Source organism: Chiloscyllium plagiosum, unplaced genomic scaffold (assembly GCF_037043375.1).
Source record: "Chiloscyllium plagiosum isolate Xiang-an unplaced genomic scaffold, Cpla_swu_hap1 HiC_scaffold_28, whole genome shotgun sequence".
NCBI classification, from domain to species: domain Eukaryota; kingdom Metazoa; phylum Chordata; class Chondrichthyes; order Orectolobiformes; family Hemiscylliidae; genus Chiloscyllium; species Chiloscyllium plagiosum.
In genome coordinates this window covers 33,294,880-33,310,879 of record NW_028270166.1, presented here as the reverse complement: position 1 = coordinate 33,310,879, position 16,000 = coordinate 33,294,880, and the positions used below count along the sequence as shown (strand labels likewise).

The 16,000-nt window shown below is 44.2% G+C and overlaps 1 protein-coding gene across 3 annotated transcripts; it reads right to left on the bottom strand.

The window, feature by feature from the left end:
* Positions 1-2,689: 2,689 nt before the first annotated feature.
* Positions 2,690-9,336, bottom strand: LOC122565088 (uncharacterized). Of its 3 annotated transcripts, none has more exons than XM_087976101.1 (3): positions 7,631-9,336; positions 5,297-5,437; positions 2,690-4,221 (listed from the first exon to the last, which is right to left on the bottom strand). In XM_087976101.1, exons 1-3 carry the CDS (start codon positions 8,684-8,686, stop codon positions 4,159-4,161), a joined length of 1,260 nt encoding a protein of 419 aa, XP_087832227.1. In that variant the 5' UTR covers positions 8,687-9,336; the 3' UTR covers positions 2,690-4,158. The 3 variants fall into 3 exon arrangements, with proteins under 3 accessions (XP_087832227.1, XP_043576654.2, XP_043576656.2); XM_043720719.2 differs by having other exon boundaries at positions 5,229-5,437; positions 7,631-9,320; XM_043720721.2 differs by lacking the exon at positions 2,690-4,221 and adding an exon at positions 4,244-4,385 and having other exon boundaries at positions 5,229-5,437; positions 7,631-9,333.
* Between the last annotated feature and the right edge of the window lie 6,664 nt (positions 9,337-16,000).

Genomic DNA, 16,000 nt, shown 5'->3' with positions numbered 1-16,000 from the left:
CATTTCTTGCGGTTGCAGGGGAAGGTGCCGCGAGTGGAGGTTGGGTTGGTGGGGGGTGTGGACCTGACGAGCTTCCTCTCACAGCTCATTCCATTCACAAATTCTGAATTTCTGTGCAAATTTACATCTTCCAATAAGTTTTATTTGTAACTTTAGCCTGAATTGTATGGTGTGCCAATGTGAAGTTATCTGCCTGTTGTAGCAAACACAATTATATTGAGCATCTGTCTACCCCTGAGAATATAGTAAAATGATAACTAAACCATTCACTCCATGCACAAGGTTTACAATTTATTTTAATTTCTAGACCTACTAGTGGAAATTTCCATGTCAGTCTGAACTTCAGCGGAACTGCACAAATTCCTGATTTGTAGAAATTGCAATCAGCAGGAGGTGGGAAGGATATTGCAATTTGGGATGTACGCTAAAGATGTCAAAGGAGTTTAAATGTAGTGTTGAAATATGATAGAAGGTTGGGATTGGAGTCTGGCCAAGGTGGGAGAAGAGAAGGAAAGAATGCTTTTGGATCAGTGTCCAGGTTTTCAGAGTTATCTCTGAAGTAGATGAAATAAATTAAGAAATACCTCAATTAAGACCATAAGAAATAGAAACAGGAGTAGGCCATTTGGCCTCTCAAGTCTGCTCAGCCATTCAATAGGTTCACAGCTGGCCTGATGTTCCCCACATCTACATTCCTGTTTTTCCCATGTAACCCTTAATTCCTCTACTGATCTATCTCAGCATTAAATGTACTCAAGAATCCTGGCCCCACTTCTCTCTGTGTCAAGATGTTCCAAAGACACTTAACACTGAGAGAAGAAATTTCCCTCATCCCACTCTTAAATTGGTGCCCCTTCATTCTGAGACCCTGTCCTCTGGTCTAGACTCTCCCCTGAGGGGAAATGTCCTCTCAGCATTTACTATGTCAAGCCCCTTAAGAATCTTATATGTTTCAATGAGGTCACCTCTCATTCTTATAAACTCCAGTGAATAGAATCACAACAGTTTAGCCTTCACTCATAAGACAATCCCTTCATATTGAGGATTGTCCTAGTAAATCTTCTCTGAATGGCTTCCAATAAATAATAAGAGGGCCAAAACTGCTCACAGTACTCCCGATGTGATTTCATCAGCACCTTGTACCACTGCAGTAACATTTCCTTCCTGTTATATTCCAACCCTCCTGAAATAAGGGTCAACATTCCATTAGCCCCTTCCTGATTACCTGCTGCACCTGTGTGCTAGCTTTGTGTTGTATAATACCTTTCACAACCTCATGACACCTCAAAATGCTTCACTGACAATGAAGTCATTCCTAACTGCAGTAAACATTTCAGTCAATATGCTTCCTGCAAGACCCCTCAAGCAGCATTGTGACAACATCCAGACAATCTCTATTTTAAGTAATAGTTGAGGGAGCAATGTTGGTTAGCAGACCAGAAGAAATCATGTTTACTGCAGTTAGGAATGACTTCATTGTCTGTGAAGCATTTTGAGATGTCTTCAGGTTGTGATAGGTGTTAGCTGAAAATGTGTTGCTGGAAAAGCGCAGCAGGTCAGGCAGCATCCAAGGAACAGGAGAATCGACGTTTCGGGCATAAGCCCTTCTTCAGGAACCTTCCTGAAGAAGGGCTTATGCCCGAAACGTCGATTCTCCTGTTCCTTGGATGTTGCCTGACCTGCTGCGCTTTTCCAGCAACACATTTTCAGCTCTGATCTCCAGCATCTGCAGTCCTCACTTTCTCCTGTGAAAGGTGTTATACAACACAAAGCTAGCACTCAGGTGCAACAGGTGATCAAGAAGGCTAATGGAATGTTGACCCTTATTTCAGGAGGGGTGGAGTATAACAGTAGGGAAGTTTTACTGCAGTGGTACAAGGTGCTGGTGAAATCACAGTGGTAGTACTGCGAGCAGTTTTAGCTCTTTGCTCTTTGAATAGTACCATAAGATCTTTGAAGAACAGTGGAGAGAGCAGATGGGGCTCTTACTTTAAAATTTGACTATTTAGTGACTGGTTTACTTAGCCTGTACTTTCTGCTTCAACACTAGATGATGCTAAATATTCTAACATCTGTGGATGGCTGACTAATTGATACTTTTACTGATTAGATTAGATTCCCTACAGTGTGAAAACAGGCCCTTCAGCCCAACAAGTCCACACTGACCCTCTGAAGAGTAACTCACCCAGTCCTATTTCCATCTCACTAATACACCTCACACTATAGGCAATTTAGCAAGGCCAATTCACTTGACCTGCGCACCTTTAGACTGTGGGAGGAAACCCACACAGACATGGAGAGAATGTGTGAACTCCACACAGACAGTCGCCCAAGACTGGAATTGAACCTGGGACACTGATGCTGTGAGGCAGCAGTGCTAACCACTGAGCCACCAATGCTGAACAAAGTCTGATAGATTTTAACAGGATTTCCACAGGCTATTATCTTGGATTCAAAGTTCAACCAAATCCTGGTTGTTGATTATAACTTCCCACAGAAGGATTTACATTTTAATTGGTCTCCTGTGCAAAGGCACTCTCAGATTTGACCTGTGTTTTGTGCTGATGTAGCTCCTCCTAAGCAGAATAGTAAGGGAGAAGATCAAACAAAACCCAGATTGTGTCTGATTATCCTGTGCCAACACTGTGAAGTAAGTGTGATAACACAATTATAAATCGTTATGTTGTAATCTAGTCTAAAGTAATCAAGATTACATTTGTTTTACTTTGCTAAGAACCTTTAAACTAAATACACTTCAGAATGAAGATTATTAACAGGAATATTAAAATACAGAACAGCAAACAGCACCTGCTTTCAAGCAGATTAAGCTGCACCAGCTCTGATTTACACAGGTCTCCAGATTCAAATGCAGTATTTCTTGTAAACTGTCAGATTTGAATTCTGTCATTTTCTGGCTTACTTGCTCCCAGCTGCTCTATCTCGGGTATATCTGGAAATTTGTCATCCAACAGGAGCTGTGATACTAGAGCAGAGAGATTACTGGAATGAACATCACCGTTCCCAAGCCTGAGGGAAAACGTTCTCCCATGACAAAGAATTGTCCCAGATAAGCACAGGGATGGAAGGTTCTGGAATTAAAATGGATGAGACCAGATGGTTGTATTTGTTGTGTAAGTACTTCTAGGCAACAGCTCAGGAGAAATGGAGAACTGGAAGAGGGAAGTGGGAGATGGGTGAGGCTGTAGGCATTGTCCTGTTTACATTGAAGAGTACATTGCAAAGTAGCTAGAGAATGCAGAAAAATAACCAAGATGATTTTAAGCATCGAATTACAAGTTTATTAAAAGCCCAAATGGTTCGCTGACCTCTACACTTCTTTTTGGAAAACACACATTCCCAGCCTCTGAGGAATCCTTGTAGCCACAGTGCATGGATGGCTAGTCCAGGTGGTTTCCGATTACGAATGTTGGTGGTGGGGGGGTCTGACAATGGTAATGTTGTTGGCTGTTGAGGGGAAGCCATTGTACTCTCTTGCTGCAGATGGTCATTGCGTGATGCTTGTGTAATGCAGATTTCACTTGTCGTTTTTCAGACTAAGTCAATATGTTGTACAGGTTTGGCTGTAAGCAGGCACACACTACTTCAACATTTGAGTTATGAATAGAACTGCACACTGCACAATCATCAGTGACTTTTCACACTTACATCTCCAGGTTGGAGAGAAATTTATTAATGAAGTTGCTGATGATAAAATACCATCCTGAGGAACTCCTGCAACAATGTTCTGGGGCTGAGCTGATTGGTATTCAACAAGCAGAACCATCTTCTTTTCTGCTAGGTGTGAGTCCAGTCAGAGCAGATTTTTTGCCATAATGCCCAGTGACTTCAAATGCACTAGGGTTCCCTGGCATCTTGTGCAGTGAAAAGCTGCCTGGGTGTCACACAGGTACTCAAGCTCACATCAAGTTCAGTTCCATAGTGGATGGTGAAAGGACCCATTGCTCCACCAGAGGGAGCCTAGGTATACAGTTTCAACATGAGCGCTGAGTATTTATAATCGGGGATTTCTCTTCCACCATCTGACCATCACCCACAGCCTGAAGGTGCTATAGAGACCTGTTTGTGAACAAACTGATCCTGACAGGCAACTTATTTCCGAACTGGTCAGATGCCTGCCATGTGCATTTTGTCTTGACTTCAGCTCTGTTCTCTGCCCTTTGTTGGAACGGAGCATCTCTTCTGAAGTGTTGAGCATGAAAACTGGCGGGGAAGGTGGGGGGGGGGGCAGGGGAGTAGAAATATGATAATCAATTAAACACATAACAATCAGTAGGAAGTCTTTTAAAAGCTTTGGTGCTCAGATTAGGGGCCAACTATAAACAAAAACAGAAATTGCTGGAAAAGTTCAGCAGGTCTGGGAGCACCTGTGGAGTGAAATCAGAGTTAATGCTTCGAGCCCAGTGACCCTTCCTCAGAGCCAATTACAAATGTAATTTTGCCAACCACTGCTTAATTGGCAGCACTACTCTAAACATAAACTGCCTCCATGAGCCCAGGTAGCTCAGTTAGTAGAACACCGAGCTGTTAACAGGATCGTGTACTGGTAATGTCACTAAACTTGCATTCCAGAGACCCAAACTAAACGCGGATCATGCTCTTTCCTGTGAGGATTGAGCCAGCAGTGTCCAAATCCTGAGCATTTGGTTAAAAAGAAATAAGCTCATGATTTTAGGGTATGGTGGGGTCCTGTGCTCCTAAAGGCTGCAGAGGGAGCGGGACTAGAGACTGATACATTGTAAAAATAATCAGAAGATATTGACTGCCATAGTTAATCAGTGGGTTAGAAATGAGAGATGTCATCTGTGCTTCCTGCTCCCCCTCACCATCCACTCACCCAACTGTATCTGTACTCTGTGAGTGAATGATGGATTTTGGCTCCGAAAGTGCTACTCATCTTGGTCACCTTCCCAGGAGATCATTCTCTATGCAAGCTTGCATTGTGAGGCCTGCAGACTATTGATTATGGGATCACCACATTTAAGGTCATTCTCTTCAAGCCTCTACTCTCCAGAAAGGCATCACCAAACAGTGACTGTGAGCAAGTTTTTGCCCTTTCTGAGGCCAGTTGTAGTTCAACAACCACCTTACCTCACAAATCAGCTAAATGCAGCAAATAGCATCAGCAGACTTGGTGAATTTCTCAGTGCTGCTTCAGTAACTGCACTTAATCACGGAGCCACTGGAGAGAACAGAGCCATGACACTTACTAATTCAGGTGGCTGTGTTCTGGTTGTTCGGGCACTGACCACAGGTCCTCCCTCAGACTCTTCAGTACCTCAGTAATCAGCACATGGTTCACTCTGGATGTTCTTTTCCTCATTTGATGTAGTAGCTGATGAAATGGGATGGCAGATTCCTCAACAGACTTGATGAAACTTGGATCCATTCCCTTCGTTTGCGGGTCTGGCGATCTGATCTGAAAGTTTAGATGTGTCAGTGATGATAATCTACATTTTTACACAAAGTTAATTTCCAAATAACGTGAAGTGAGTGTGAGGGGTCCATCCGCCAGCCAAGTGACTAAAAGTAAATTGCAACCCTGTAACTAGGTTAAAGTACAATCCAGGGAGTCAGTCCTCACAGAGATGGATGGAAAATTTGGAAGATTACGGTCAAGTGATTTGAATCCACAATGTGTATCCATGGCCCATGGTATAACTGGCTCAGTGTTTGCTGGGTTAGATGAGATGGCAAAATTGGTTGGGAGTACATATGAAGATATGATGGAATTTGACTTTTACTCTTCATATGAAAGAGAAGCCTGCCAACTTCTCCACAATAGGATCACATATTAGTAACAAGTAGGGAATAGTTGAGGCATATGTGCCCCATTGAAAGGGGCATAACCTCAGAGTAAAGGGGTCACCCATTTAAGTCAGAGTCGAAGAGGATATTTTTCTCTGAGGGCAGTCAATCTTTACAGAATTCTTTACAGCTGAGAGCTATCAAGGCTGCATCATTAATAATGTTTGAGGCTGAGATAGAAAGATTTTTATTCTGTAAAGGAATCAAATATTATGGGGATAATGCTGGAAAGTGGAGTAAATTAGAGGAGAAAGTGAGGTCTGCAGATGCTGGAGATCAAAGTTGAAACTTTATTGCTGGAACAGCACAGCAGGTCAGGCAGCATCCAGGGAACAGGAGATCCGACGTTTCGGGCACAGGCCCTTCTTCATTCCTGAAGAAGGGCCTGTGCCCGAAACGTCGAATCTCCTGTTCCCTGGATGCTGCCTGACCTGCTGTGCTGTTCCAGCAATAAAGTTTCAACAAAGTGGAGTAAATTAGCCATGCACTAACTGAATCATAGAGTAGACTTGATGGGCCGAATAGCATACTTGTCTCCTACATCCTACAGTAGGTAGAAACCTATTGGTAACACTCACATCTCTGGGAGGACTGGATGTTCCCTCTGAGGTAAGCGAAAACAGGAGTTAGAACTGTTTCCCATGGAGGCACTCTCTTATTTGGCGTGGAGATAGGTTCTCCCTGTCTAATTCATAATGAGTTCTCAAAGTTGGAGGGTCAATCAGCCACCTTCCAATTTGAGAGGAAAAGGCTACAGTGGCAGGTATGTCAAGCAGAGGAGTGTTCTCACTAACACTTTTAAAACTTCCTTTCAATTGTACTTTGAGCACCCAGGCCCCCATTGTTCAAAGAGGTTTGGAGAAGAGGCAGAGTTGGCAAATACTCTCTGGGTGATGCGCCACACTGATACACCAACAGGTTAAGGCCTCCAGCCCTGCCTACACTGCCAGCACCTCTGGCTTGCCACTAAGCATCTACTTTGCACCCCTGTGGTTGCAGGAATCTGGAATTTGGCTGGAAGTGGTAATGCTGACATATGTGGGGTAGGTAATGTAGTGAGACTGATTGACCTCTGCAGACATGATGGGAATCCCATCAGGAAACCGGGCTAGTGCTGGTACTTTCTGGTCTAGCCCACCTCTAATCCCATTCCTGATGGCACTTCAAATTCAGGCCAGGAAACTGAGTTCAAATCTCATTCCATAAACTGGTAGTCCAAGGACAGGTTGGAGGTGGGGGAGATAGGCTTCTTTTGGAGGTGTTGCCAAACAGACATCAAACAGAAAACCACACTGGTGCACAGAAAAGATCTCATGGTATTATTTCAGAGATCGGGGTGTCCCAAACAATACTTATGCCAAATATTTACCCTAACATTATTAAAACAGATTTTTTTTTGCTCATTGTCACATGATTGATGTGCAACAGTCTTTCAGGAGAAATGCAGTGGTGAAAGGCACTGGCAGGAGAGTGAGGTTGTGAAAGGTGCTGTATAAATGTAAGTTCTTAATGTCATGTGTCCTCACTGACCTGCTCTGTATTGCACTCTGTATCTCAGTGAGCATCATTAATAAGCCCTGTGATAGGGGTATAACAGTGGGACCTCATGTTGCAAAGGGCACATACATGTCTGTCTGAACATCAACTAGGGACTGGAATTGATACTCCTGGGTTGGGATGTCTACACTGCTACCAAGGTGGGAGAAAGAAGTTTCCCTTCATTGGTGCCGGGAGAGGCAGTGGGTGCGGAGGGGCCAGGCTGTTTTACCAGAATAAGGAGAAGCTAAGGCCACACTTTCCTCACCTCTTTCTGTGAGCTCCAACTGCTGCCTGTCCGGAGGAGCTTTGGCAACGAGACGAAGGATGTCCCCACCGGGGGGTCGCGATGGTCAGCGATGGCTCCGGCGCCGTGTGGACTCCCTGGCAGGGGAGGGGGATTCACCAAGGCTGGCAGAGACATCTTCATTTTCCACAGTCCCTCTCTCTTGGCACAGCTCTGGGGGGATCCCCTGGGCACTGCCTGTCTCTGTCGCTTGGTTTTATTCTGGGTCATAGTGGATCTGGGTGAGGGATCTCCCTGAGAGGGATCTACCTGAGAGTGATCTACCCAAGAAGGATCTCCATGAGAGGGATCTACCCGAGAGGGATCTACCCAACAGGGATTTCTCCGAGAGGGATCTACCCGAGAGGGATTTCTCCGAGAAGGATCTACCCAACAGGGATTTCTCCGAGAGGGATCTACCCGAGAGGGATCTACCCGAGAGGGATTTCTCCGAGAGGGATCTCCCTGAGAGGGATCTACCTGAGAGAGATCTACCCAAGAGGGATCTAACCGAGAGGGATCTACCCGAGAGGGATCTAACAGGGAGGGATTTCCCTGAAAGGGATCTACCCGAGAGGCGTCTCTATGAGAAGGATCTAACCCAGAGGGATCTACCTCAGGGGTTCGAGGGTCTGGGGGTGAGGGGTCTGCCCCCGGGGGTGTGGGACCCCCAGGGGGCGGGGAATCTCCCTCACCGGGGGGATCCCCGATCTCCTCAGGCGGCTCATGCACTCGGGCTAAGGCGGCGCGGAGATCCACCGTGATCCTTCGCACTGGCCCGGGGCCCGGCCGCCCGGAGGGGGTTGGCAGGTCAGCAGCAGCTTGGCCGTGCCCCTGGGGCCGGCTGTGTGACCCCCCGGGGGTAGGGAGCACCCTGGCTCTCCAGCCGCCCCGAGTGCCCCCTGCCCCGGGAAGCGACTCCTTGGCCCCGTGGCGGAGGCAGCGACCCAGCAGCGCGCTGATGTCGAGCTGCTGAGCGGCTGGTCCCTGCATCTGACTCGGTCTGCTCGCCCTGACTGCCCGGAGGCGGGGGTCCATGCTCTCCCCCTCCCCCACCTCCCCCGGGGGGGGGACTGGAACCACAAAGTGCTCGTCAGTGCCACCCGACAAAACTGGGCACCAAACATTCACTCTTTATACATTCCATCATTGGTCTCCTGAAGGCGCCGTCTCCTGTTCGAGGCCGGTCCCCGCTGCGATCCGCTCCCCTTCTGGATGGCAGTCCACACAGAGTGCCTCCCCCACAGGCTGATTGACTGTGGGAGGCACTGCAGGCAAACCGGGTCCTGTACAGGCGCTTTCCAGCTGCGGGCAAGGAGGGGGGGTGTCACAAAAGTGGGGAGAGGGAGTGGGGTCACTAGGGTGCAGGAGAGGTCACTGAGGTTATTGGAATGGGGAGAGGGGTCACTGAGGTGGGGAGAGGGGAATCACTGAAGTGGGGAGAGGGGTCACTGAGGTGGGGAGAGGGGTCACTGAGGTGGGGAGAGGGGAGTTTTTGGGGTGGGGAGAGGGGAATCACTGAGGTGGGGAGAGGGGAGACACTGAGGTGGGGAGAGGGGAGTTTTTGGGGTGGGGAGAGGGGAATCACTGAGGTGGGGTGAGGGGAGTCACTGGGTAGGAAAAAGGGATCACTGTGTTAAGGAGAGCAGCCACTGGATTGGGGATAGGGGCCATCGGGCAAGGAGAGATGAATCTCAAACCTATAGTAACAAGGCAAAGAATAATTTTGGGACTAGCACGGAAATTATAGGGATGTAACTGTAAACAATGGTTTCTATACACACCGCTAGGAACACAATGGTGCCAATCAGTCTGAAAATATTTCCTCCTTTCTCTGTAACCAGTGCTGTTCCGACTGATTTTACAAATGGTTGTTGGTAAATATACCACTAGGAATATTCAGTTTTCATTTTATGCTGTTAAGACAGTAACAGACAGGGGAGAGCAGTTAGTGTTATAATTGGTCTCCATATTCTGCATTCTTCACTCCTAACTGTTATCAAGTGATTACTTCTGTAAAGTATACGTAGACATATGCTAAGGACAGATTAGTTGTATCATGTAAACTTACATGAAAAACTACAATTTTGCTTAGGTAGTAGGGAGGGCAGCTGTCCTGGGAATATTTAAATCTTTCATGGGACAGGACATCAATGATAAGTCCAACATTTGTTACAGAACCCGAATTGCCTAGGCCATTTTAGAGAGCAGTTATGTGTCAACCATATTACTATGGTTCTGGAATCACGTGTGGAAGAGACGTTAAATGCTTTTAGACAAAGTCCAGTCTCCATTTTAAAATTTGAGTTTTAGTTCAACCAACCATCCACCATAAAAGCCTCTGACTTTGGGCTGATTCTTTTTAATGTTTACACTTTTTTTTTAATTAACTGATTTGGACTTGTTGGGACAAGTAGCACTTGAGAATGCAGGCCCAACTGTGCCACAAAACCCTAAATCAGACCTAATACACTTTTGGCAAAAACAAAACAAAACAAAATTGAATCAAATTAAAGATAGCATATACAGTACTGTTGATAAAGAGAAAACTGAAGATCAATTTAAAATGGCATTGATGGGGCAAATATGCAACCCAATCCTCCCAGTGCCCAACAGCCTCTGACATTTTTGAATGTTCCATCAGACATCACATGCTCCCTCTCCAAGGAGACCCTGCAAGTGCGTGACCTGTTGAAAGAGCAGCAGGTAATCAGGAATCACAGAACCTCCAACCCCCCCACCCACCCCTCACCATCTGCTGCCTGGACCTATTAGTGGCTATTTTAGACACATCCAGGAGCAGAAGAAGAGCTTTTCAGAGTTGCCCATTCCCTTGCACTGTGGCTCCAAAGATCAGGAACCACAAATTCAACACAACATCCCTTAAGTAAGAAAACAGTCTCCTTGCAATCAATGTAGATTGGGTCTATAGAAAATGCAGTTGGCCTGGGGTGGAGAATTCCAAATATCCACCAATGAATAAATTTACCCCAATCTCAATGTAAATGGTTTCTTCCATACCCTGAAACTATATTCCTAGTTCTGGACTCCACAGCTGGGGAAGTTTTTGCCTCTATTCTGTTTATCTCTTTCAGAATTTTGTAAATTTCTCTGAAATCATCTCTCCTTCTAAACTGATTTTTGTAAATACAATTGTTTGCCAAGCAAAACAACGTAAATGTTGATTTTTGTCACTTGCTCCACATTACCTTCTTCAAGCACATAACTGGGAAGTGATGGGTCTTACCTAGGACCAAGGATCCTGGTGTGTGCCTGGTAATCAGAGGCTGGCAGTTGTGTGCCACTCAGCAATGCCACTGAGGAATCAGTGGCCAAAGCTATTAATACAGCCTCTTGAGACAGGATGGCCAAGGGAGCCAGGCCATAGTTGTGCGATGGTAGGAATGGGGAGTTGGGAGTTAGTAGAAAGGGCAATGGCATGACTCTCAGTGGGCACCCCCTCATATCCTGCTTGTGCCAGGTCTCTGGATCAGGCAGGGACTGCCTTTGAAAGAGATGGGTTGTTTCTCAGGCTGCTCACATGGTGAGTTGTCCCTGGCTGAAAACAGGAGTGGCAGGATGAGGTCCTTAACTGTGATTACCGGTTCTGCCCATGGAACTTCCTGACAATGACTCAATCAGAGCAGAAGCTGGAAGGCAGCATGGTCCCTCCCACCTGAACAAATAAACCTCACCACCCCTCACCAAACTCTCTGTTAGGGAAGCATGGTAACTTCCAGCCAGAGAGACTGTTTCCTTTGTGGTGAACAAAACTAGAGGCTATCATTATGAGATAATCAGCAACAGGTCAAGCAGAATTCAAGGAATCTTCTTTACCCAGAGAGCAGTGAGAAGGTGGAGCTCACCACCATGATGAGTAGTGATGTGAATGGTAAAAATCCATTGAAGGGGATGTTAAATATACATATGTGGGAGAGGGGCTTGGTGTTATTCTGACCAGAGTTACATGAGAAAGGATGGGAGGAGCTCGAGTGGAGTATAATTGCCAGTGCAAATATTTTCTGCACATGTTACATAGTACTTCTTTGCAACACAGTAATCGGATTTTGTTTTTAACAGATAAGTCAACTAAGGCACCACTGTCTTAAGAGATGAATAATGCACTTTAGCAGAAGAATATTATAGAATCCCTACAGTTTAGCTGGAGGCCATTCAGCCCATTGAGTCTGCACTGACGTTCCAAAGAGCATCTCATCCAGACCCAACACCCACACCCTATCCCTGTAGCCCTGCATTTCCCAGGGCTAATTTACTTAGCTTGCACATCCCTGGATACTATGAAGCAATTTTGCATGGCAGTTCCACATAAACTGCACATCTTTGGACTGTGGAAGGAAACTGGACCCACACAGCGGAAACCCACGCAGTCTCGGGGAGAATGTGCAAACTCCACACAGAATGTACGATGTACATTTTGTATTGTGTTGCATATAGCAATCGGCATCTGTTATAATGAAATTGTACAAATGAAAAAGGGAAAGCCAGGTGACAGATTGAGCAGCCATAAGGGCTGAAATCTGACAGTCATTACGTACATAACTAAGCAAAAAAGCAAGGAATGAGAATAAACAGAGATACCACAATGAAAAAATATTAGTGACAGGGTTTGGTACAAGCTTTATGTTGTTGTTTCAAGAAACAACATAAAAATAAATCTCTATTTACACAGCACCTTTCATGACTTCAGAATCAAATGTTTCACAGTCAATGAAATAGGTGACGTTTGAAGTGCACTTGGTATGAGTTTGGAAGCACAGCTGTCAATTTATGCAAAAGTAAGATCCACAAATAGTGATCAGCTAATGGTCAGTGGAAGACATCACTGACAATGGTCAGTGATGTTGATTGCAGGATGACAATGAAAACACCACTGCTCTTCCTCAAACAATACTATGGACCTTTTACATCCATCTTTGCCAGTGTTACATCACTTACTCAATATTGAAGTGTTGGCCTGGATTATGTGGTGAAGTCTCTGGAGTGAGTTTTGAAGTCAGAATGCTCTTACCCAAAGGTGAAGGGGCTGTTTGCTGAGCCATGGCCAATATTTAAGAAAAACAGGGCACTTACAAGTGTCCTATGTCACAGCATAATCTGTAGTAAATATCACATCTGCCTCGTAGTTTAAATGACAGCTGTCATGTAATCTACACAGATTCTTTCATTCTTTATTCTTATCGTATGCTCTATTTTATTTGTTGATGCAGAGATGTATAATCTAGGACTAAGTCTTCCCCAGATTAATTTGGCTGTTGTTTTCATGCAACCAGGTAGTTTGTGAGATTCTTTACAAATTACTGGGTATACACCCTCAGTAACATAACAGAGCAACAAAAAGTGTAATGTTTCTGCTATTGACACTCCCTTTCCAAGTGCTTGGAAACAGGGTGATATGGTCTGGCATAGATTGGTGTATGGGTCTTGTTTCAGGCATTTAATCAATAGCATTTACAGATGACAAAACGCTAACCTGCATTTGCTAAAAGCTGTGAAGTGTTTCTTTAACAGTTTCTTTAATGGAATTTCACTGTCAGAACAGTTTTGACTAATAAAGTAAAGGTATTACATTCTGGATTTTATAGAACCATCCCACAATTGAAACAGTTGTCCCACAAGTCCTGTCTGTTTTGTATTTTTTAAACAGTGACTTGGAGACTGCATTGAATGGCTGAGATGGTTCAAGGGGCCTTCTCCTGCTCCTCATTCATACGTCTCCTCGTCTTGAAGATTCTTGATTCTCATTTGTACACATACACATCTGTACACTGCAAGGTCCCACTGACTGAACATCCCCACCAATGCCACTACCTCATCCCCGTGCCACCAACCACTTTTACCCTGCTCCTAGGGACACTCCAACCAAACTAGTTTGTTCCCTAAACGTTGGTCACTCTGTGCAGGTTGCTGATAGTGATCTATTTTCCTCAAAAGATATTGTCTCCTTCTCTATTCCTGCCACTTAATCTTCACCTCTATATCCCTGAGGGATTCATGCTTCAGTGCAGCTTCAACACATGCTGGCTGATTTGTAGCACCTCACCTAAAATTAAACCTCAGCAGAATTTTCTTCCTATGTATTTTATTAAAGTCCCTCAAATTTATTTAATTGATGCTCATCATAAAGTCTTTAATTCTTGATATAATTTTAGTCAATCTGATTTGAGCATTTTTCGTTCATCCTAAAAGAGACCAAAACTAGGCACAATATTAATTGGAATATCTAAGATAGTTCATATAGATTTACTCTATTCTCTTTTCATAAAAGCTAGAGACTCCTTTTTTACAGCTTTGTTTGCTTGGTCTTCCATTTTTTAAAGATTTATCCTCCTGACGAGACTCCTGAATTAAATTCATCTGACATCTAACTGCCCAATCTGGAAATGTTATTGTCCCTTTGAAATTATTTACAAAATTTTTGTACAGTTTGACATTATCTATTTATGTATTACTGACAAAATTTGATATTTCATGTGCTTTGTAAAGGTTCTCAGTTTACATATATTGGGAAGAAGAGTTTCAATACTAATTTCTTGATGATTACGCTGTGTATATTTCTCCAGTCTTAAGCAGACATTAACCATTACTTCTTGTTCTGTGCACTCTTCATATCCAAGCTTCCCTCTTGTTTTAAGGTCACAGCTTTATTTTTATCAAATCTTTTATGCAGCTTATTTATCTTATCAAATGCTTTTTGAAAATTCATATAGATGTCTATATCAGCACACTCAATTATTCATTTACAAAATGCTACTAAATTTGTCAAACACAATAAAATTTGAGCTGGCCATCCATCAACTTGTGTCCTCATCAGAGAGTATTAAATTTGCCCTGTAGTTTAGCCATACTAATGTCATGCTGGTACTGAACCACAAAATATCCAGGTTCCAGCTCCATGCAATGTGAATGTGATGTACAACAATTCAGCACCAACATGTTGGGCTCAGAGTACGGTATGTTCAGATGAGACACCTGATCATTATACCATAATCCAACTGGAACCTGAATCCATAAATACCCGATAAACTCCACGTGGTGCTTCTGTGGTTATTATCTATGTTCATAAGAATGATCATTGAATGAACATAGATTGGGAGAGGGAGACAAACGCTTGTCAGAATGGTAGTGAATTTCAGGAGTGTATCAACATAGTACAGTACAGGGATAGGCCCTTCTGCCCACTATGTCTGCACTGCCCATGATGCCATTCTAAATTAATCCCTTCTGCCTGCAAATAGTCTGTACCCCTCAATTCCCTGCCTGTTCATGTGTCTGTCTAAATGCCTCCTAAATGTTGCTATAATATCTGTTCCTACCATCTTCCCTAGCAGCAGGTTCCAAACCTCTGTGTAAAAAAACTTGCCTCGCACATCTCCTTTAAACTTTCTCCCTCTCACCTTGAAACTATGTCCCTTAGTATTGATATTTCCACCCTGAGAAAAAGACTCTGATTATCCACTCCTCTCATAATTTTATATACTTCTATCAGGTCATCCCTCAGCCTCTGATTCTCTAGTGAAACCAATCCAAGTTTGTCCAATCTCTCCTTATAGCTAATACACTTCAAATCAGGAAAAATCCTGGTAAACCTTTTTTGCATCCTTTCCAAAGCCTCCACCTCCTTCCTACAGTGTGGTGACCAGGGTTACTCTCAATAATCAAAATGTGGCCTGTATCCTAATGTGTTATACTGCTGTGATATGACTTGCTAACTTTTATACTCACTGCCCTCAATAATCTTAGAATCTTAGAATCCCTTCAGTGTGGAAATAGGCCATTCGGCCCAACAAGTCCACACCAACCCTCCAAAGAGCATCCCACCCAAATCCATCCCCCATGACTTTACATTTACCCCTGACTAATGCACCTAACCTACGCACCCCTGAACATTATGGGCAATTTAGCATGGCCAATTCACCTAACCTGCACATCTTTGGATTGTGGGAGGAAACCAGAGCACCCAGAGGAAACCCATGCAGACACAAGGAGAATGTGCATGTTGCCACTATCAGGGAGCTATGCACTTGCATCCCAAGATCCCTCTGTATATCAATGCTCCTAAGGATCCTTCCATTTACTGTATACGTTCCTCTTGTATTTGACCACCGGAAATAAATCACCTCATTTGTCCAGATTAAATATCATCTTCCATTTCTCCACCCAACTTTCCAACTGACTTATATCCTGCTGTATTCTTTAACAACCTTCCTCACTGTGCAGAACTCCACCAATCTTTGTGTCAACTGCAAACCTACTAAACAGATAGCCTACCTTGTCATCCAAATAATTTATAGATGTTACAAATAACAGATCCCAGCACTGAACCTTGCTGGG

Excerpts from the sequence above, each read along its gene's own strand:
- LOC122565088 (XM_043720719.2), bottom strand. The coding sequence starts at position 8,686 with ATGGACCCCCGCCTCCGGGCAGTCAGGGCGAGCAGACCGAGTCAGATG. Across the intron at positions 5,438-7,630 it reads GTTGGAGCTCACAGAAAGAG|ATCAGATCGCCAGACCCGCA; the intron begins GTGAGGAAAGTG and ends CTAAACTTTCAG. Across the intron at positions 4,222-5,228 it reads GAACACAGCCACCTGAATTA|TTTTCATGCTCAACACTTCA; the intron begins GTAAGTGTCATG and ends CTTCCCCGCCAG.